The sequence below is a fragment of the Oxyura jamaicensis genome, chromosome 4 (assembly GCF_011077185.1).
Source record: "Oxyura jamaicensis isolate SHBP4307 breed ruddy duck chromosome 4, BPBGC_Ojam_1.0, whole genome shotgun sequence".
Classification (NCBI taxonomy): domain Eukaryota; kingdom Metazoa; phylum Chordata; class Aves; order Anseriformes; family Anatidae; genus Oxyura; species Oxyura jamaicensis.
The window spans coordinates 93,446,170-93,468,981 of NC_048896.1; the positions used below are offsets into that span (position 1 = coordinate 93,446,170).

A 22,812-nucleotide genomic window follows, 5' to 3' on the forward strand; every position below is an offset into this window, starting at 1 on the left:
TGCTTCCCTTTGTACCGGCGCGACGCTGGGCGACGCGTTCCAGGTCTGTTACAGGGTGCGTGTGTGCGCTCAGCTGAACTTCGCGCCGGGCTTCGCTACCTGCATTTTGCATTCTGTTGGCTCCCTTTTTGGGCTCCGTTTTTGATTTGGGGGAAAAAGCTGATTGAGGTCGAGAGCTGAATGCATCCCCCTGGCTTACTGAGAAGCGGCAACTGCCCGAGGAGAACGGCTTTGGTTCCTGGGGCACGTTTCCTCCGTAGCTGAACCCAGGCAAGGATTAAGCTCCGGGAGGCTAAAGCGAGAGGTAAGGAAGAAAATCGCCTGCGATACTCCCCCTTTATAGCCTCAGCCGTGGTCAGATACTTGTTTTTTGGGCGTATAAAACCCTTTTTAGAGAAGCGAGAGCCTGAGGATGGATCTGTCGATACAGGTTGTATCAGAATCCAGTGACCGCGTGCTCCGCTGGCTGCTCTCGGGCAGCAGCTTTCTCGGAAGACGCGCTCTGGATGTGCGTGTCGAGGCCTCTCGGTGGTTTGGGGATGAAAACTGGAAAAGCTGGGCTCGCACGGAGAGGAGTGGCGGTGGGCTGACGCTTTGGGAAGGGCTGCGTGGTTAGGCCGGCCAGCACAAACAGAAATAAGTGGTGTGGGAGGTTCGTTCTGCCTGGCGAAGCCAGGCACGGATGCGATGTTGGCTGGAGCTGAGCGGTGTGGAGCCGTGCATAGCCTGACGGCGCTTTCCATCCTTGGTGAGAGCCTTCTGAACGAGGTGCGAGGCAAGTCGCTGGCTTTTTGTCTGCCCTTCCAGCGCCGTCCCGTTTATTCCAGCTCAGATTTACCACGGGGTGTGAAGCTGGCAGCCCAGCAGCGCGCGGCTGCAGCGTGCAGGTAAGATTTCAGAGGCCGGATGTGAAACCGAAGAGGTTCTGTGTTGGAAACCTTGGGGTCCCAGACATCTTCGTGCTCCCAGGTCTGGAAGCTCCTTGTCAGACGTCTTGGTCTCGTGGTTCCTGAAGCAGCGATGCTCTTCTGCCCTCGCATCACCAGGAGCAGTGCCCCTCGCCTCCTGTCCCTGCTCCCATGGCAGGTGTTGCTGGAGCTGCTGTTTCCCTGGCGGATGAGCGACTGCAGAGGGAGGAGAACGGGCTCAAAAAGTGTTGCACGAAGAGTGCCATGATAAATCTAATCCTTTGATCGAAGCCAGGCTGGTGGTAGTGGGGCACGGGTGGGATCCCTCGTCTCCTGCCCGCGGTGGTCGCACTCACTCCGTGCCTCCGAGGCTTGCTCAGCTTTCCAAAATAATTGCTTTCCCGCTGCCGACAGCTTGATCGGAAGGGCAGGAGGGAAGCGCTGGTGCATAAGCGAGCATCGTTCGGGGCTCTGCTCCACGCCGTGGTGCCGCCCTCCTGCTCCGGGACGGGCTCTTCTCCTCCCCGAGCCTGGGGCCAGCAGGCTTACATAAACAGTTGTGTTTAGAGAAATCCAGCGCATTGTTCCAAAACGCTGTGGTATTGCAGCCTTGTGCTAGCGCAGAGGATGTGGCAGGGAGGCAGCTTCGTAGGAAATCGAGCTTTCAGAATCGGCGGAGAAAGCGAGCTGCGGGTCGGAAGCTGCGTTTTAGGGTTGGTGCCAGCAGACGTTCCTTGGAAACCCTTCCGCGTGTAGCAGGGCTGGAGGTCTTGATTTGAACTCTAGATGATAAACCGCTGAGGTTTTGGCAGGGCAGCGTGTTTGGATGCCTTGTTCTTGGCCTTTCTTGTTCGCTATAGAGGTGGAAGCCCTGCCTGGGCTGGCTCACAAACTTCCGTCCGAGTTCGCAGCAAACAATTTTCCACTGAATAAGGAAGTTTTTTTTTTTTTTTGTGAGTGAAACGTCTCTGGTTTTTTGGCTGGAATTCTCCAGCCCTTTGGCAACACCCAGCCTATTTTTCTGAATCAGACCTACCCTCTAGGGGCATAACGTTTCTTAAAGCTGCTGTTCTTCTGCATCTGTGCTCTCCGATGAGTCTGGCTGCACGCTTTCTCAGCCCATAAGGGAAAGCAGCCGTGGGGGTCACCTGCCTGCCTGCATCTCTTGTGACCTTTATTTGAATAGAAACTATATATATATTTTTTTTACCTTTTTTATTTTTACCTCTGAGGTTTGGCTTTGGCTGCCCCAGAAGCTGAGGGAGCTTCAGAATAATTAATGGAGAAGGGACAAATGGCAATTAGCCTTCAGCCTGGGTAAGATTCCTCTTGGTCCCTTTTTTAATAGATTCCCCATGACTTCGCAGAATCTCATCCTTTGGTTTACCAGGGGACCTTAAAATTTACATGGAGAAGGGGGAAAAAAAAAATCTCCTCCTTACCGAAAGGGCCGTTTTAGCATCTTTGTTTGAAACCCCCCTGAGAGCAGTTTGTCAGAACACCTTGGGGAGCGCGGAGAGCTGAGCCTAGCTGAGCTTGGTGTGAGCTCCCCATCTCAGCAAGAAGCATTGGGAGCAGAAATCTCTTTTTTTTTTCAGCGACTGCACGGGCTAAGGAGGGAGATTTCCCGAAGGTTAGGCGTCCTCACGAGCTTCTGCTCTCCAAGGAGGCCCTGAGAAAAGCAGTTTGTGCTGGGAAGCTGGTGAGTGCGGACAAGTACGTGCACGCGCTGGCACGCATACCCACGGAGACATGCCCAGTGCTTTCCCAACCAGCCTACAACCTGAGAAAACGGCGATAAAATCAAGACAACCGACGTTAATTACGCTTTCAAGGCGATTGGAAATTGGTGGAAAAACGCTGGGCTGAAATCCTGTGGGTTCTGCGTCCTCCCACCGAGGTTTCTCCCTGCAGCCCTGGCAGCGCAGCTTGGTGCTGAGCGTGGGGAGGAAGGCTTGGTGGTTGCGGCTGCTGGTGTCTCTGTGGGGTCTGTCACCTCGTGCTGGGGTCAGATGATGACAGCTTTTGGGTTATGGATGACACAGATGCGACCACCAAAACACAGTTATCATCTTGTGTCAAATTCCTCCTTCCACCACTTGGCTGCTCGCTGTGTTTTCAGGGTGGAGGAAGCCTCCCCTTGCTCGTTAAACTTCATGACACAAACTTGGATTCAATATAAGCTTGGCTTTAGATGAAAAAGCACCAAGAAATCATTTGGAAATACGACTGAGCTTCTTCTACCCACACGCTTCTCCCTTTCTTTCCATTCACACAAAATCTGCCCCGTGTTTTACGTTTTGGACGATGGGGAGATGGCTAGCCTAACTGTGCGCGCTGATAGAGCTTCTCAGAAGAGCCATCAGAAGAATCACAGAATCGTTAAGGTTGGAAAAGACCTTCAAGGTCACCTGGTCCAACCACGAAGGCGCGTCCTGAGAAGTCTTGGATGTCCCCGTGCTTTACAGAGGAATGGGGATGTGACCAAACTCTTCCAAATGCCAGATGTTGGACACCCGGGGTGAGCTGGTGTGGAGTAACTGCATTAGAAATCCATCGTGATGGGTCAAGGCCTTGCTTCCTGCAGTGGGAACTTCAGAAACAAAAAGGCACAGCCACGTGTAAAGAACCCAAGTCTTCGGGGAGATGACAAAATACGGACACGAGAAGCTTATGGGACAGATCTTCTTGCCGTGCCCTTCTGTGCTAGCGTGATCTGAGGCCAGGAGCTGGCTTCACAGTTTTTCCTGAAGACACGTTGTAATGAAGTACCCTCAAACGCATTGTTACGTGAAATTGCACTGCACGATTTCTGGTACGTTGGTGGGAGTGTTCCTTTAGGATTGTCCTTACCAGTAGAAGCACGTGGTACTGTTCAGAAGATAACACAAACGCTTGGTTTTTTTATCCCTTAAGCTGGAAGATCTTCCTTCAAAGAATCATGAATAAAACAAGACATTGCCTCGTAACAGATAGTAAGGGATTTTTTTTTTTAAAGTCTGCTTTGGTATAGTTTTCTTCCTCTGGCATCTTCACTCGGGTTCTGCAATCAGTAACGCCGAGGAGGTTTTGTGGAAAGATGCAGGAGCTGATACGACTTCCCCAGGGGTGAGAACTTCAAGAGCTGGGACACGAACGCTAATCTCATTAATTCCGGCTCAACACTTCACCATGAGATAATTATTCTGTTTGATTAATCCACTCCGTGCCTCTAAAGCCATAATGCTCCGTATGCACTGAGGAATCCTACTGCAAGTCCGCATTTGGGCATCTAGGAGCCGTCTGCTACCCCTGGCACCTTTCTGCTTGAACGAAACTTGAGTACACGGATGTGTGCCGTAGCCTTGGCTGGCCTTGTTCTCATCTGATCATCAGGGCTGAAAAGCTCTGTGCATTGGTCATTCTTCATCATTTTCACGTGGGGAGTAAACGGGGAATTGAAAACTGGTGAGTAAAATACTGTGTTCTTGCAGCTTAGGTCCCTGAGGATACAAGAGTGAGAAGAGCACGTAGCCTGTGTTGATCAGCCCGCTGTCCCAGGCGGCCTTCGGAACCATTGGGCAGTTGCAGCCCCACTTGAGAAACCTCAAAATCTTCAAATCTTACAAGTGCCATGAGAACCGAGCGGCACGGAGGTTGGGTGGGGAGAGCTCATCGCACTTCCCAGGCTCGATGGAAAGTCTGCAGTGTAAACTTACCGCCTACCTGCCGCCAGGGAATCGCAGAATCGGGTTGGAAATGACCCAATCCATCCTTAACTTACCCTTAACAAACCCACATTTGGATCGTGTAGGATGAACCCAACTTTCTGGCTGAGGTCACGGTGCTACCAGGGCCGTGTGTGATACTGGACGGTCGTTCTGCCCCTCTTGTACCTATCGTGGCTTCATCTCTGCTCACATGCGCTGCCCCTTTTCCAGGCAGTAGCAGATTTACTGACGGTCGCTCACAAATCCAAAGCGGTGAGCAAACGCTGTCAGTGCCCCGCGGCTGGCGACCCCGCAGTATCTAACGCATCACATTGCAAGCTGTGAAATTGAAAATTCAGCGCAACTTTAATGCTTTCGCATCGTAAGCGGCAGAACTAATGCAGCTCAGCATACTAATGAGGGAGGGATTTATCGGAAAGTGCAGAGCTGGTAGGGAATAGCCAGCGCTTAGCGTTGCCCATGGAACCTTTCAGGGAGGCTCATCTCGCCCTCGGACCGCGCGGTGCAAGCAGTGGAAGGAGAATTGCCAGCATCACGACCTCCAGAGGGAATCCCGCTTCAGGAGAAAAAGCACAACTTGATGACTTTCAGGGAAATGGCCCAAAAAATATGTGTATAATTTATAAAAGATATTAAGTACAGAAAGAGGAGCGGCTGATGTAGAACTGATTGTTCTTCCTGGGCAGGAAGTGGAGATGAAAGTGAGAAGAGACCCGAGCCAGTGGTTTACCTCTGGGATAAGAGAGATGCTGACAGCTTATGTCACCACTTAGGTGGTGCAAAAATATTGGTAGTTCTGTTTTGGAGAACCCCTTCCTTCTTCAGACCTGCTAAGTAGAGTCACTGTCATCCGTTAACTTTAATAGGAAAATATGGATGTCATTGAACGTGTCATTTTTAACTTTCTCAATAGTTGATAGAAAAGCGTTTAGAGCTGAAGTGTTTAGGGCTAAAAGCTGATATTAGTGTTTACCAGGAAATATTGACTGGAGAATGCTTCGCTGAGGTGCAAGATGTTTGTCACAACCTCCCTGGGCAGCCTGTCCCAGTGCTCCGTCACCCTCACCGTGAAGAAGTTCTTTCACATGTTGGTGCAGAACTTCCTGGGCTCCATCTTGTGGCCATTGCCCCTTGTCCTGTCCCCACAAACCACTGAGAAGAGGTTGGCCAAATGCCTCTGTCTCCCACACTTCAGGTATTTGTAAACATTGATGAGATCCCCTCTCAGTCTTCTCTTCTCAAGGCTGAACAGCCCCAGGCCTCTCAGCCTTTCCTCACAGGGAAGATGCTCCAGGCCCTGTATCATCTTTGTGGCCCTCCGCCGGACTCTTTCCAGGAGATCCCTGTCTTTTTTGTACCGGGGAGCCCAGCACTGGGCACGGTACTCGAAGTGAGGCCTGACCAGGGCAGAGTAGAGGGGGAGGATCACCTCCCTTGACCTGCTGGCCCCGCTCCTCTTAATGCACGCCAGGATCCCGTTGGCCTTCTTGGCCACCAGGGCACACTGCTGGCTCGTGGCCAACCTGTCGTCCACCAGGACCCCCAGGTCCTCAAACCTCTGGCTTGAGAGTGGTGTAACAGCCAAATTCCTTGTATCTGAAATGGGCTTTTCTGTCTGAACGGAGGCTTGGATGGGGGGCCTCCGACAGGGACCAAGGCTTTAGTTCAGGTACCTGTCGTTGAGCAACGTGCCTCTACAAACCAGCACACACGCATTCTGCTTTAATTGCTTCACGTCTCCCCATCTGGCTTAATTTGTTTCCACCGAGAACGTGAAATTCCTGCCAGACGGCATCGTGCTGGATCCGGAGCAGAGCGTTGACATGACGTTGATGGGGAACGTGAAGGATTGGAAGAGCCCGATGGGGAAATTACAGCAAACGAGGCCTGTTGGCAACCAGCTCCCAGATCCGAATCCTCCGTGGCACAATGCTCTACAATTATAGCAGCTTTCCCGGGTCAGGAAACGAATGCTGTGACTGCTGTATTCCTGTGTGTGATATTTATGACACACAATGTTATCTTTGTAATTGTTACGTATGCTTTTATGTAGTGCAATTAGGGTGGGACTGAGGTTAACGCTAATGTTAATCGTTTTCATGTTCCTAATTTAGCCTCTGAATGCCTTCGTTTGGGAGGGAGTGAGTAACGAAAATTATTCATGCTATTGTGCTGCTGTCACATCTGTGCTGTAGGGAGATGGCTCCTGCACAGCCCAAATCGCCCAAGTCTTGGATCTGTCTGCCGGAAATCTCCTTCACCTGAGCTTTGGGGGCTTGTGCCACGCTGGGAAGCCCTCTGGGTCTTAACAGACGGACGTGCTCTGAAACCAAACCCTGGGCTTTGGGGGATGTCTGTCTGGATGGGCTTCAGCCCGGCTGAGACGCAGAAACTATTTATGATGTACTTGTTTGGAGAAGCTCACCTCTGATGTGATCGTGACTTTGCTTCACCTGAAAGTCCTCTTTCCTGAAATGTAAATTATCCTGGAATTCCTTGGAAGTGTCTGCAAACTAGAGCCGAGTCCACGGGTATGTGGCTGTAGGGCTCTTTTTCCCCCCCATAGCTTCCGTGAGTTGCAGTGTGTCTGAGTACAGCTCTTAGAGAAAATACCAAACTCAAAAGATCCCCAAATACCAGAAAATACTCAAAAATACTTAGATTTAAAAATATCTCTGTATACTACTTCTGTTTCATGACTACTCCTAAGGCAGTTTTGCTCACCAGAGTTAGGGAGAGAGGAATGCCTCACTTCCTAAGCGCTGGTTAGGACGCGCGGAACATGGGAGCTGAAGAAGGTAGGAGACGGGGTTATTTTCTTTATTCTGCTGTGGCTGAAGGTGAGGAGTTGCCGTGGTCTCCAGGACCAGGTCCGTGGGGCTGTTCTGCTGCATCTTTCTCAGGAGGTAGGAGTTAGGTTACTGGAACCTCCTCGTAGGTTCAAATATCCTTGCACCAAATTGAAGTTAAAATTACATCCAGGGCCCGTTGTTTTTTCTATAAAACGAAATTTTGCAGCCATTTTCTTGAGCGTTTGCGGAAGAAACGCGTGCAGCCATTTTGCTGAGGATCAAACTTCGCCTTTTGTTGTGTGTTTTTTTTTTAACGATGTGCTCCGTTCACAAATAACCAGCTTGTTTGCTAAAAACCTGTTGCTGTTCCTGCGACCAGACCCAAAAGGCTTTGCTCGGGAAGCACCAGAGGGTTGGCTCGGTTGTGAAAGAAAAAGCTTCGGAGCTCGCTCTTCGTCGTGGACTTGCTCACTTCTGGCCTCCAAGCCTTTCACAAGGCTGAGAAGCATCCCATGGGGCTGGAGCTGTCCCGGGGTGGTGGATGGAATGACTTAAGTCTCTTTTTTTGGTCCGATTTGTGACTGTAGCTTTAATTTATTGCCTCCTCTGTAAGCCACAGATATGTTTGTCATTTGTAATTACATGGTAGGGGGAAAAAAAAAAAAAAAAGAGCTTTATTTGGATTTTTAATTCCTTCTTTCTCTTTGCCTTGGCGTTTGTTGCAGTGAAAGCTTCTCGTGAGGCTTGTGGAGAGAGCCGGGCAGCAACAGCTGCTCACGGGGACGCGGCGATGCAAGCCCAAGGCAGGATAAGGAGGGGTTTTGTGGCTTCGCAGGGTCTGATCAATGCAAATTGCACCCAAGTCGATTTTGTAGGTTGAATATTTTGAAATTGTAGCTCCTTTAACCCTAGCTCCCCTCCTCCTCGTTTATTTTTTTAAAGCTGAAACGTAGCCTACAGGAGCTGAGCTTTCAACAGGAGCTGAGCTTTCAGCTTCTCTTTCGAAGAGGCAGGGGGGCATCATCCGAAGCCGGGGGCGTCCCTCACTGCCCCTAACCCCGGAGGTGATGCTGGCAGCGGGGTTTGGTGCGCACGTGGGGATCACCACGTACCTCAACGCAGCACAAAGTCTGCTCGCTTGGCATTTAGCACGACCTTAAAGCGCTGACGCTGGGATTTCCATCCACGTGCAGCAGTTTCTCTCTTTTCCTTAAGCGGATCTGGTAGATTAAACGCTCGTTTTCAGAGGAGGGGGGCAGAAAATCGTGGTACAAATCCACTTTGGGGTTTCGATGGCAAAATACACTCACCAAATTCAGTGGGCTTTCGTGTCGGGATAGAACCCGTCAGCCTCTCCGGAGGGCGGTAAGCTGAGCATTGCCCGGGTGATTTCTTTATCAGACGTGTTCACAGGGAGCCCAATCTTCTGTTTACCCCAGAGCTTTATTTCTGCAGAGCTCCGTTGTTCCCCAGGCTGGTGTTGCCAGAGGCAGCTTTGACTGGGCGATGGTTTTGGGCAGATGCGACGCCAGCCTCTGCAGGAGAAGGTGCCTCATCTGCCGTGCGGTGGAGGCGCAGCGTGCAGCGGCTCGGCTGCGAAATAGTGGGAAAAATGAGGTTGTTCCCGAATATTTTGTTGTTATTTTTTAAATGCAGTGCTCCGGTTGCTTCTATAGTTACTTTCCGTCTGTGAAAATAACGCGTGCCAACGTGAAACACGGCGGAAAGAGGAAAAGGCTAGTGGGGGAAAGCGAAGGAGTCTCCTGCTCAGCGCTCCGTCAGCTTAATAACGTTTTGATTAGGGAAAGCACTGCGCCGTGCCCCGGGGAGGCAAGGATTTCCCTCGAGTTGTTGGGGAGACAAGGATTTCCTTTCTGCCCCCTCGAGTTGTTGGGGGAAGACTGACCACGGCGTGGCTCCAGCACCCTCCTGTTCGCCCTGTGCAAACTCATCCTGCTGGGATTGCACAGAGCACAGGGGCAGCCCCAAAAAATCTGCTTTTCTGCCCCTCCCCAGGGACACGGAAATCATTTATTTTATTTTTCGAGACTAATCAGGTCTTCCAACATCTCGTCAGACTTCAGGACCGAAACGCGCCGGTCTCTCGGCAGCGCCGGGCTTCCAGTGGGTACATAGTTAATCACCACGGGGCAGCCAAAGGGAAAGCCTTCGCTCATCAAAGAAGTGCGCGAAATAAATCAAGCCTTGCCTAAATCTCTTGATTTATGCCTCAGCGTGGTGGTGGTGGCGCCGGAAAAATCCGTGCGGACCTCAAAGGTAACGGGAACAGGAGCAGCAGCACTGGGTTATATGTAAATAAAGTTTTGCCTTTATTTTTTTTTCCCCAGTTAGGGAAGACTGAGCGTGAAGTTGTAACGGTAGAGTCTGCGCACCTACATCAAGCCTTTAACGTGTTTCACCAACTGTTTTCACGGTGGATTCTGGGCTGAGAGGGAGCAGCCGTGGGGGAGTGATGGGGAAGGTGAAGCGATAAAGCCAGGCTTGCTGCTCGGCCGTTTGCTCGTGGTAAACAGCCCGGCGAGATGCGCGGCGGCGGCTGGCAACGCCGCGAGCGTCGCCGCTGAGAGCGGCGTCAATCTCCCCGAGTCGCTTCAAGTCAAACCCTCCGTGCTCAAAAGCCATCCTGGGGGCAGAGGAGAGGTGGAGACGCCAAAAATCTGCGAGGAGCTTTGGGGCAGGGCGCTGGAAAGCCGCTTTCCTGCGTGGGGAGACCGAATGGATGGGCTCCGTAGGCACTTGAGGTTCGGGTCAGGCGGGAACGCCGTCCTTCCTATTGCTCATTGTGTTCCCTCCTCGCCGGGCCCTATTTATTATTTCACTCGGGTTATAACTTCCTCGTCGGCGCACGGGGGCGTGGGAGGGGAGGGGGGAAGGAAATGACACTCGTTTTCTTTGCAGGATGGTTGGAAGATGGGCAGGTTAAAGGCCGGGTGTCAGCGGAGGCGACAGGGATAAGCGAGCTTCGGCTGAAATTCCTGCAGGTACGCCGGGGGTAACCTGAGACCTGGCATTCGGGGTGCGGCGCAGGAGCGCTCCGCAAGATTGCAACCCGGCCAGTTTGGCTCTGTAACGTAACACACCGTGGAAAAGAGCCCGGCGGTTTATTTTTTTAAAAGCCTTTTTTTTTATTATTATTATTATTATTTTTTTTAGCTGCAGCAGGGCGGCACCGGGCGCTCCCCAGCCCTTGTTCCGGCAGGGGAGCGCGCGCTGGGAGCTGGAGGTAAACGCGCTTTGTTTGCTCAGTCGCAGAGCCCCGGTTCCTTTCGCCCGGTCGCAATCGAGCAGGAAACGGGCTGCTTGTTCCCGGGGCCAGCCCGCTTTTCTCCACAGCTCTCTGGCACCAGCTCCCTCCTCGCTGGGTCCTGCTGGGAAGGGCTCCAGCTCCGCCGCCCCTGCGCCTCTCCCCGCGTTTCTCCTACACGACACGGAGCCGGCGCCTTCGGTCGCCTACCTGGCTCTGCCTCTTGCTCCTTCACCTTTTTCTCCGTTCTCCCCAAATTAAAACCAAGCAACCAACCCACCCTTGCCTGCTGTTTTCTAAACACAAAAGGTGGCGGGCACACCCACCGGCTTCCGTTTCGCTTTTGCCTGGCTCGCCGCTGCTGTGCTCGGGGCGCCTCGAATCGAGCGTTTTGTGCCGGGAGGCGACGGCCCCAGGCTCCCCTCCCGCCATGGCCAGACTCCCGATGTGACATCCAGAGCTTTAAAACGCTGCAGCCAGCTTTCTACACTAGCTGATGCTGTTCAAAGAGCGGCGTCAATCATCAGGAGGGTTTGGTTGGTTATTTTTCTTGCGAGGAGGAGAAAACCTCCCCGGGCTCGCCTGCGAGGCAGCAGGCTGGTTGCGTGGACGGGGCCGTGAAAGCGTTGCTCCACGGAGGGGAATCCGAGGCAAAGGGTGAAATCAAAAGGAAGGGACCGTCGTTATCTGGGAGGCTTTCAGCAGCCGGGTGCGGGGCTGTCTCGGAGAGGACGGAGCTCGTCCAGGCTGTTGTGCAGTTATGGCATCGCGGGCTGGCTTTGCGGCACGAGCTCTATCAGAGGATGAGACCGCTGCCAAGGTAGGGGCACTGGGTGGCTCAGAAGGTCAGCTGAGACCTCCGCGGGTCTCCGGTCCAGCCTCCTGCCCGCAGCAGGGCCGTGTTGCTCAGGGCTTTATCCGTGTGGCTCTTGAAAACCCCCAAGGTTGGAGGTTTCACAGCCTCGCTGGGCAACTTGATGCCCTGCTTGACCAGGCTCGTGGCGCTGAGGTTTCTCTCCGGAGTTTGAACATCTCTCCCTTCATCTCACATCCGTTCTCTCGTGGCCTCCTACCGCGCAGTCTGGTGCAGAGCCAGGCTTCTCCTTCACCTCCCTGGAGGTGCAGGAAAGCTGCTCAATTCCCAGCTTGGTGCTGGGGAGGAAGGGACGAGCGCATCCTGGTGCAGCCAGCGGGCACCTGGGGTTTCTCCTCGTCATCGTTACGTGCGCCTGGGGTCCTTCCTGCCTCCGGTACGTTCGTGGATCAGAAGTGGGCCAAATGGGATTCCGTCTTCGTTTCGTCTTTGCCTTTCTGCCCTGCTTTCAGCAGGGATAAGCCACCCTTCCTCAGCTCAGAACTGACTAAATTAGTGTTCAGTTGGAGCTCTAAGAAATAAAAACTAGCCACCCTCTAGCTGGTGAAGAAGCTACCAAAAATCTGCGTGGATTTGGTTGGACCCGGCGATCTCTCGAGGTCCCTTCCAAGCCCTACAGCTCCGTCATTCTGGGGCTTGGCAGTCAGCTTGCCTTTGCTCTTGGTCATTAGCCCACGTGTTTGGGGATCAGCAAATTGTAAAAAAATTCACTAGTAAATAGTTTTTTTTCCGAGATTTTCTTGCTTCCAATCCTGACCTGCAGGCTGCCGATGCACCTAAGGGGTGCCCATCCAGCCGCTGCATCCTTTGGCACCGAGACATCTTTGGTGCCGTGGCCTGAATATCGGGCAGAGAACTGCCGAGCTCGTTACTTTCAACACGATGTCGAGTATTTGTCTGTTCTTTCTTGTCATACTTTAAAAAAAAAGACAGGAACAGGAGCATTGGAGCAGCTTATTCCTTGGCAGTTCTATGGCAATAGCAGACCAGAATACGTTAATTTTGTGCACTGAATACGTTGGCCGAGGAACAAGCTTTTGTGCTTCCTTTATGCTCAAACCAGCTCCAGCCTCATCTCTTAAAAGGACTTATTTGTCCAAAAAAAAAGAGGCCGAAATCATTAATAAAAAGAGAAGCTGCACGGAGGAGGCTGCGGCCGTGCCCACGCTCGGCCCGACGCGTGCCGCGGGTAAGAATGAGGCCGGCGGTTTTGTCCCCGCGCTGGATTAGGCACAGTTGCCACTGGTTACCTTCGCGGCTCCTTTCTGCCAGCTCTGCCTTTCAGCCTGCCTCCCTTTTGCTCTCCCAAAGCAGCGCCCAGCCTGGGGAAGGCAGCGGGAGCCCAGCGGGGAGCCGAGGACGTGCCTGGAGCCGGCGTCCCCGCGGGGACGTGCTGCGGGGTCCCGCCACAGGAGGCTTTGCCCTCCGGGATCGGCTTTAAGGGGAAGTTTTCATCCCTTTACCGACGTGACTTATAAATAATAACGATGGTTATTATTGCCCATCGATGTGGCTCCCGTCGATCGCAGCACTTTGATGCCAACTACGCGGGACAAGGCTGCGGAATCTCTCCTGTACGTCAGCTCCGGGGCGGTGACTGCGGGGCGCAGCCTGTCCCCGCGTGGCTCCTGTCCGCGTGCAAGTCCCCGGCCGCCTCTGCTCGAAGAGCAGAGGGAGAATAATCGGGACGGAGACGGGAAAGGGCAGGAGAGCGCCCGGCACCCCGCGTCTCGGTGCTCCGCAGCAGAGCTCAGGTTATTTCCCTCCTGAAACCAACCCGAGCGTGGGAGCTCTGGGACCCCCCCCGCAAGCTCTCAGCGGGGTCTGATAAAAACAGCCTGAAGGGGTGACGGGGTCTGCGGGGGGCACAGCCGGGTGGGGTCCTATCCCGAGCTCCTGCGTGCGGTGATTTGGGCAGGGATGCGGTCCCACGGCAAGATGCCGTCGTCTCTTCCTCCCTCCCGGCAAGCCTTTCAGGAGGAGGAGACGCTAAGCGCCCCGGCAGCGTGCTTGTGGGCAGCGTTTGAACAGCCCGGGGGAAATTCCGGGGTACAGAAGCACCAAGTGGCCTCGCTTCCCAGGTGGGAATCGTTTCCTGCGTCGCCTCGCGCAACACGCGGCCTGATCCCAAAAAGCAGGAGAGGATTTTTTGCGTGCGTCGCGGTGGAAAAATCAAAGCCGGGGCTGGGGGAACTTGTGGGCTGACGATCCAGTCGGGCGAGCCCGGCTCTCCCTGCGATTTAAATACGCTCGCCCAGAATTTTAATCGGCCCCGTCTCCATAACTACGTTTTAACTCTTCAGGGGCACGCGGGCTTTCCGAGCCGCCGCCGCTGCTGTTTAAAGGACCCAGCCTTGGAGGTCGGCTTCCTTGTGCGTTTGCTCTCCGCTTGTCTTAGCAGCAGGGGAAGTTTCTGTGCTAGAGCCCTCATTTCCATAGGCGGGATTCAGGATGCTAAGGAGAGGAATCGAGCAGGGGCAGAACAACGTGGTGGCGGAGCCAGAAAAAGGATCTCGGCCTCCGTTTTGCCGGGAGCCTGCGCTGCTCGCAGCACGTACCCACCCTCAATGGATTTCTTCTTTTTTCCTTAGGGCTGCGGAGATTTTGGGGGGGAAGAAGAGTTACGTGAGAGGGAGATTTATTCTCTTAATGCCCGTTGCAGGTGCTGCTAGGCTGGAGACGTCCCCCCGCAGGGGCTGCTGGCGCCGGCTGCGTCCCGCTGCCGAGCCTCGAGCAGCATCCCGGGCACCGGGGGCCTGACCAGCGTAGGAACTGCAGGAAGAAGTTTCGGTTCCTCGGTGCCTGGTAAATGCAGAGAAAACAAAAAAATAAGGATGATACAGGGGGAAAATAAACCCTGCCCCGGTGCTGTGCCGGCGCAGCCTGCTCCATGCAAAGCAGCCGCGTGCTCCTTCACCCTCGTGCCTCCCTCCGCGCGCTCGGCCGGAGGAGCCTCCAGGTGGGCTGGCAGTGTGGTTGTGCAGCTTGGCATTTAAACCAAGACCAACTTCTTCTCGTTGGCCACGGAGAGGACAGGAAAGGGGGAGGCGGACGTACGCAGGGCGTGCTGGTGACCCGGGCTTTGCGCTGGTGGCACGTGTTTGACTCGGAAGCGCTCTGCTCCGGGCTTTTAAAGCTCAGAGCCTTTCAAATTTTGCCTGCCGGGGGCTTTCGGGGTGTTTCCAGGGTGCTGGTGGGTGTCTGACGCGTGGCACCTTCGCTGCGGATTCTTTTTTAAGAAGCTGAGATCACGGAGCATAACAGCTGGGGCAGGAATGGGGTATCCGGGGGGATAGGCAGAGGTTTCAGCAGTCCCGGCTGGAGGTTTGCCTTCTCTCGGGGGAAGGACATGAGCAGATTCGAACCGAAGATGTGTGCCTTGCCATAAAAGCCAAACCCAGCCCTTTAAAGCAGCATTCTGCGTCTTTAAGCAAGCGCAGCGGTACCGAGAGAAGGGCCAGAGAGCCAGGCTGCTAGCTGCAGGTGCTGCGCTGGTGAAACGAAGCAGAAAGCCCGAAACGAAGCGGAGCCCTCTTGCATTCCTGCCTCTCCAGCCCGCGGGGGATTATCGCGACGGATTCGAGCGAAGCCCCACAGCTGCACGCAACATCTGGCCCCGCAGCTCAGCTTTAGGATTTCCATCCGGGGGGAGGTCCTGTCTTTGGTTTTGGCTCCGCTTTCCGTCCCCAGGCCTAACAGCGCGCACCCAGAGAGAGCTTCCAGAATTCCCAGGGTGGGAATTGTGCAGCGTCCCCGGGCAGCGATGCGGGGACCTGGCTGCGACACCATCAGCCCCGCGGGTTTTGTCCTGTCGTCCCCAGCACCCCGCCGATGAATTCCTCCGGCACAAAACGAGCCTGGTGCAGGGTTTCTGGTCCTCAGGTCCTCCGAGATCCCCGAGGTATCTGGGGATCCCAACCTCTCCAATTTCCTCCACCCTAAAAGCCGCAGCAGAGCAACGTTGGGACCGGGGACAGGGTCGGTGCCTTGTGCTCCTGGAGGTATTCGGGGGGGGGCAACCCCTGTCACACGGGGGCTGCTTCGAGCCGGTTGCGAATAAACGTAAGCAAAACCCACTGGTGGTGGTTCCTTGCGCTATAAAAAGCGGCTGGACGTACTCGAAAACCGCAGTTTGTTTTGACAGTGCCTCTAAAATCGGAGCCTGACGGTCAAGCCCGGAGGTGGAAATCTTGAAATTGTAGAGTGCGAGTGCCAGGAGCGAAAACCCTGCTTCCTTTGGCCTCGGCTGCTGTGGCTTGATTTTTTTTTTTTCACCGTTTCAGCTTCCCTTTCTGCCGAACCTTTGCCGTGCACCAGCCCAGCCCGCTGAAGGATCTGTCCATCGTGACATGGCAGCAGGGTGTGCCGCGGAGGTGCTGCCGGGGGATCCAAATCTGCACCGATACCGGGGATAAAAGATGCGAGGCCAAACCCTTCTCCCAGCAAAAGAAAGGTGCTGGGGAGCACGGGAATTTTTTAGAAATCTGGCCGGAGTTTCTTTTCTCGAGGCAGCTTCCTGGAGGGCCGCTCGGCTTCCCTGCCCCGCTGCTGCGGGCGAGAGGCTGCAGGAAATCTCCGGGAAGGGCTGAAAGCGCCGCCGGGCGAGCTGCTGCGCCGCAGGGACCTGCCTAAAATGCGCACTCCAGCGGCTGGGCCTCCCTTGGCGGTCCGTGGGGCGGGCTTCGACGCAAGGGTGGGGATGTTTTAGGAGGGGAACCTTTAGAAATGCTCGAGTTGGCTGGCTCGTGGACCCCGTGAAGCCAAAACCTTTTTGCAGAGCAGGTTCCCGCCGCGCGGCACGCTGCGGCCTCGGCCGTGTCAGCCCGGTGTGTGTGTGTGCGTGGCAGGAGCAGCCCACGTTCTCGCTTCGTCGGGAACAGGAATCCCTGAATCGGAGAGCTGGCAGGGAAACAGCCCGCTGGGGCCGTGGGCTTTTCCTCCAAAACATTTGGGGAAGTGAGGGGCGAGAGGCATAGCTGTCGGTTCGGCGCGTTCGTTCGCTCCAAACCCTTCCTGGAGAGGGAGGCGGCACCAAGTCAACAGGCAGGAGCCGCGCACAGGGGGCCTGACCGAGTCACGCGCATTTGTCTTTTTCCTTCCTAAGTATTTACGTTCGTTAAGGAAGTCTCAAGAGGAATTAAAAGCTTGCCAGTGTTTTACTGAGCTAGAAACGAGAGCTCGGCTGCTGCGCTGCGCGTTGCCCTTCGCGCGCCGCTCTCATCGGCCCTGATGTTAGGCGCAGAGCCTTTCCTTCGGGTGTTTGTTCCCCCCCCCTGTCGCTCAGGGCTCTGGAGGTTCGAACCCTGGGGCTTTATCTCGGGGTGTGTCGGCGCTGCCGCCTCTTATCAGGTGCGTGGCGGCGCGCCGAAACGGCTGGAACAAAAACCCTCGCCCAGAAGGTTTGGGTGCCCCTTCCGCGTAGTTCCGGCCGCTGGGTTAAGGAGTTTGGTCGGCGCTCGCTGCCTGCCCCGTGTGAATTCAGGGTGGGATGCGTCCACAGCGAGCGTGGCTACGGGAAAAGTACCCCCAACAAAGCGATTTTCGGCGAGGTTTAATAAGGGCTGGCTGGGGGAGGGAAGTCGTGGGGCGGGTGAGGACAGCTGGGTGGGGATGAAATACCAGGGGGGGGACGTGCGGCGGGGCTGGCGCCCAAGCGAAGGCGGCTGCGGGGCGGCCGCTGTGCTTAGAAGCGTGGTGAAGGTTTCAAGATTTCCCTTCTGCGAGCCGCCAGCTCGCTCGGGCGGCGGGGAGGCAGCCGGGCGCTTTCTGCCCTCCCGATGGCTCGTTCGGCTCGGCTGGAGGGAGCAGCGTCAGCGGGCAGAGGCGCGAGGAGTCCCGGCGCTCGCCGCGGCCGTGCCTGCGCGGTGGCAGCTCCCGCACGGGAAACACGCGGGGGTTCGGGTACAGAAATTACAGAAATAGCTGCTGGGGGGAGGGGGGTTAATTTTTACAAGAAAGGAGATGACGACTGGATGCTGTCCCCTTTCAGGGCAGCAGTGGTTTTGCCAGGCTTGAATCGCAGGAATTGCCGGGGCGGGTCGGGGCGGCGGCGGGTGCCGGGAGCTCAGCCCTGGCAGGGGCTGGCCCAGGTGTCCACGTTGGGCTCCCTTAGAAGGAATTGGAGAAACTTCCTGATGGAAACAAAACCCGGCTGGTTTTATGCTTGAAAGGGAGCTGAGGAATGATTTTACTGGACCTGTGTTATAAATCTTACTGTATTCTGGTCCTAGCAGCTTCCAGCTGATGGTGCAGGCAGCTCCTGGTTTGTGTTCACCTTTTTTGAACTGATTTGTTTTGGAAAGTCTCCGGGCAAACCCTTTAGCATATATCCCTGGCTCAGCTGCCACCCCAAGCTAACGTGCTGGGGGCAGACCCAAGCTGATTGTCACCCAGGGGTGGGGAAGAGAGCTGTCCGAGTGCCTGACACTGCCGCTGCGCCAAGGGATTTTGTGCCTGGGGAGCTTGGGAAGCTCCGGCTGTCAGGGTGCCGCTGCCGGACCGTGCCAGGAGCCGTAGCACTGCGTGGAGAGGCAGAGATGAGTTTGCTTTTGCTGCTGAACCACTGGTAAAGATGGGAAAAAATAAATTAGAAAGGCCCCAACTCATCAATCCTTGCTCAAGGGCGTGCGTCGAGCTGCGGAGCTGGAGAGGGGCCGCGGCCGGTTTGGTGGCTGAGCGCTCACAGCTCTTGGTTGTCTTCCTTAGCGCTTGCTAATTGCTTTGGCGGGGCGCTTCTGCTCGTGGAGCCCCCCAGTCCCAGCCTGCCACCCCTTGTCCTTGTAGGATTTCCCCCTGCGAGGCAGCCCTCGCTTTCACGTCGATAACTGTTTCTGCTCCCGCTTCCTTGGCCGCGGGTCGATTGGGGTTTGCTCGCCGCGCCTGGCCGCAGGCAGCACTTGTGGCTCTGGCCGTCGCTCCTCCCGGTGCCTCCGTGGGATTTTGTCGTGTTTGCAGCCCGCGGGGTCTCGGGGCTGTGCCCTGCCTCCGTGCCACGGACATTCAGCCTCTGGGTGCTCCAAACGCAGCCTCTGATATTTATCCCATCGAAGCGGCGAAGGGGTGCGGGAGTGCAGGAACACCGGGGCCGAAAGCCTTTAGAAACCTTTCACTCAGGCTTCCCTTCCTGGGCTGCTTTGGTGTTTAGGCCCCGTTATTCTCTGAAAATTCAGCATTTGATGTTTTTAAGCACTTTGAGCCGTGGGTCAGCGCTCGGGGCTCTTCTGCAGCGTGTTTTTTAGCCAGGCAGAGTGCCAGCACGGCTGTCAGCGGAAACACTCCCGGCTGCATCCCGGAGAGCAGACCGAGCTCGGGTTCCCTCTGAAGTGAGAGCGAGCCCGAGTCCCCCAGGTAGGGTTTTTCATCGTAACGATCCCCTTTGGCAGCTAAATTGGCGAGAGGTTCTGGCAGGGAAACGGCAGGAGCTGAGGAGCTGCCCTGGTGCCAGCCGGAGGAGTGAGGGGCCGGGCAGGAGCAGAGCCACCCTCGGCAGCTCCCATCCTGCTGGGGATGCCTTGCTTCTTTGGGGCAGGTCAGATAATTAAAGCACAGGGGATTTGAGCCTCCTACCCTTTATTATTTTCAACCTGGCGCTTGATTTTCCAGGCAGCCTCTCCCCGTCTCCGTAAATCAGCCGGTGGGGGCTCGGGGGAGATCTGTAGGAAGGGGGAATTAGAGCTTCAGGCAGTGCCAGCGTTCCCTGCAGGTCTCCTCGCCCCTTTTTGGTGAAATGGCAGGTTGCAGACACGCTCGGCACATCTAAACCAGCGCAACCACGCCGGATTCACGCCCAGATGGTCCTGATTTATGCGCCTTGGTACGTGCGATTAAACCAAGCGCGGAGAGAAGCGGGTCTGCTTTCAACCCAAGCGCAGAGCTGCCCGCGCCGCGCCACGTCTGAGGCGTCCAAAATTCGTGCTCTGTTCCCAAAACCTGTCGGTTTGCCCCCGAAGCCTTGGCAGCACGAAGGGGCGTGCGGCAGGAGCAACTCGAGGCAGGAGAAGGGAAGCTCCCCGTGCCGAGATCTGCAGGGATTAGGGGCAGCTTCCATTTCCCTGGGAACACTCGGCTTCCAGGTGGGTTACGGGGACGGTGGGATTTGCTCTGTCTAGCCAACTGATACCTGCCTTACCGCTCCCTTCATTGTTTTAATAAGAGACGGAGCAGCCTGATATCCGTAAGCCACCTTTGGCAGCCCCGGGGTGGATCTTGTAGCCTTAATGTCCTGGACTACCAAACCCGGCGGAGCTGGCTCGAGCCCCAGCGCGTGCTGCAAACCCCAAAGCACTTCGTGAACGGGGCTCTTCGATAGCCGCCCTCCTAGTTCCTGAGCCTGTGTGTCCCATTTCCACAGCTCTTCCTCTCCTGCCTGTGCATTTCAAGATACACGCGGCCAATCTGCCTGGCTTCCTAGCAATAAAACTTCCTTCCAGGGAATCTAAAACAGGCGAGCAGGCAGTAAACTTTTCCTTCACCGGTCCCTGTTGCTTGCAAGGTGCGCAGAGGGATGTGGAAGCTTGCAGCGTTGGCTGGGAGGTGTTTGGCTGCCGACTCCCGGGGTCTCTCTCGTAGCTAAAGCTCCTCCTCTGGCAGCTTTGTGCTGCTGTGTTGTCCAGAAACGCTCGGAGCGCGTCAGCGTTGGGTTTCCTGGTGCTCTGGGTCCTGGAAAACTGCATTTGGGCCGTAGGAAATGGAAGCTCCTTCCTAAAGCCACAATACCTCAATATCACAAGAGCGCCCAGATGGCACCGATAACCAGGGAAGGGCAGCCTTTGCCCTGGCACCGCTTCCTAAAGCTGGAAATGCCACGGCCTCGGACTTTCCACGAGCTCATCGGTGCCGTCCGAGGCCGTGCAGCTTTGTGCCCGTGAGGATGCCGACAGCGGAGCTGCTTACGGAAACTTCGCGGTTTGGGCCAAACCTGGCTTCGAAGAGCTGGTGTAGGTCGGCAGTGTGCTGGGAGGGAGAACTGTAGGCTGCACTTCACCCTACAGCCAAAGTCTGCATCCGGAGGGGCTCGGATCTGGGGAACCCCTGCGGCGCGTGGCCGGCAAGCTGCGGGGATGGATTTGGGGTTTGATTGCCTCCGTGCTTGGGGTGGGAAAAATGAACAAACCCGGAGCCACTTCCACACGTATCCCCGCCGCCCGGGGTGAATCCACACTCGTACGGAGCCACGAACACGATCTCTCTCCTTTTTTCTAGCTGTGGGTTCCAAAATGGTCATTTTTGCATTCCTTCTGCCTCCAAGCCTGGCTCGGTGACAAAAACGAGCATTTTGCGTGTCGGTGGAACGGCGCGGAATTGCCTTGCAGTGGAAATCCTGCTGCGCAAAGACGTCGCCGAATTGTAACCGCTTGGTGTTAAAAGCTCTTTTTTTTTTTGGTTTGTTCGCAGGGGGCACCGCTGGAAGAACCTTTATGGGCTCCTAATGGCATGCAGGTGGACGATTTGCTGACGATAATTAAGGTAGGGAGAAGCGCTGTGAATTTTGGCCTCTCGCAATTCGCCCTCTCCTTGAAATAAACCCCAGCACGCCGGCGGCGGACCGCCCGTCGCTGTTTTAGGGTTCGGTACGCAGCCGCGGCAGTACGGAGGGGCATTAAGGCACTCCTTCCTCGTCTTGGAGCAGAGCGTCCCTTTAAACGCAGGGGAAGGGAAATCTTCTTTAAGAATTACCTGGGAAATAGCTAAGTGGAAAAAAATCCGACTTCCTCCCCCAAAGGATAATGCGGGCTCTGTTGGCGTGGGGTTGGAAGGGGCACCGCTCCCGCTTGAGAGCGCTCAGCACAGGGCTTTTTTTGTTCCGCTGAAGCCTCGTGGTTGAGTCGGAATTCAGGTTCTAGCTTGCCAGCCCCCCCCCCCCCCCCCAAAAAAAAAAAACTAAAAATATATTTTATTAGTTTATTTTCACCGGCTTGAGCTTCTGTGGAAAGCTGGTCCATCTCCAGGTGCGGTACGGGAGTGCTCAGTGCTTGATGAAGGAAACGGAGGAAAACAACACCGGGAAGAAAACCCAAGTGTGCACGGAGCTAAAAAATCAGCAGTTTGGGCAATCCCTGCTCGAGAACCTGGGGCCTGGCCTTGCTGAGGCTGGCTGCGGAGCGCGTCGGGGCGCTGGAGGGCACTGGTTTGGCACCTAAATGTGAGCCGACCTCTGCAGTGGATAAAAAAAAGTCATGGCAGGGTCTTCAGGAGCTGGAGGAGGGGATTTCTGGTGCTTTAGAGGTGACGGCTGGGTGCCCGTGGCATCTCCCCTGGCTCCTGCTCTGGGTTTTCTGCCCTAGGGCTCACGTGGGTGTCTGCGGCTCCTTCGTTCCCTCTGCATTTTGGGGCGTCTTTGCCACGGGGACACCCCTTCAGCTGGCCCTACAGAAGCCACCCGACTGTACCTAACACGTGGGGACCTTCCACCTCCACCTGAGCTCTTAAAACATTTGGGCTGAGCATCTTGGAAAGGTTCCAGCCTCCGAGTTCCCACCACGGCAGCAAACACCCCAAACCCAGCAACGCTTGGGGGGATGCTTGGGAGCCCGGGTGGGACCAACGCCACGAGCAGGATTCTGTGCTCACGTTTTTGGGGCTGTAAATGTTCAAGAAAGTCTTTTGGGTGAGTGTGGGTTGCGTTAGATCTCCATATACCTCGGGCCCTCTACCACAGGCGTTACTTCATGTCACGGTTGGGGTTTACGCTTCCTTTTAGCACCACTGGAATTAGTGGTTTCCTCGGGGTTTGGCGGTGCCGGATAGCGTACCGGCAGGGAGAGGGGGAAATTCAAGCCGTAACAAGAGCAAATTCTTTTAATGCAGGCTTATGGATCTCAAATGTAGCTGTACTTTTTGTCTGGCTTGCGATAAGATGCACTGCTGTGGAATTTGCTCGGAGCGGGGATTTGCATGAATTATCATTTCGTACAAAACATCTGTGCGAGCCTTCTCCCCGCGCTCCACGAGCACCCGTGGGTGTTTTACGAGGTCCCCTCCTGGGGGACAGCACGCGGCTGCTGAAATTTGGGGAAAACTCCTTCCATCTGGGGCGGCCGGGGCCGTGTGACAGCATCCTGATGCCCGTGTTTATTTTCTCTGCTGGCCTCTTTCCTCCTCATCCGCATTTCCCTTCTCGCCGCGCTTTTGAAACAGCCGTGCTCCCGGTTATAGGGGGAACCTGGGACAATTGTGCTTGGGGTTCAGCTCCATGCCTGGCAGGAACAAGTCCATCAGCGGCAGGAAATGCAGTCCAAAACCCGTAGAAGATGGACATAAATAC

At 55.3% G+C, this 22,812-nt stretch overlaps 1 protein-coding gene across 1 annotated transcript in view; it reads left to right on the forward strand.

Annotated features, from left to right (window-relative positions):
• The window catches only part of PTPRA (protein tyrosine phosphatase receptor type A), an 86,939-nt gene that overhangs the window by 20,516 nt on the left and 43,611 nt on the right, over positions 1 to 22,812 (forward strand). The window contains exon 3 of the mRNA XM_035324183.1: positions 20,943 to 21,014. Coding sequence (XP_035180074.1) covers positions 20,982 to 21,014 — 33 coding nt within the window. The 5' untranslated portion in view covers positions 20,943 to 20,981. The remainder of the gene's footprint in view (positions 1 to 20,942; positions 21,015 to 22,812) is intronic.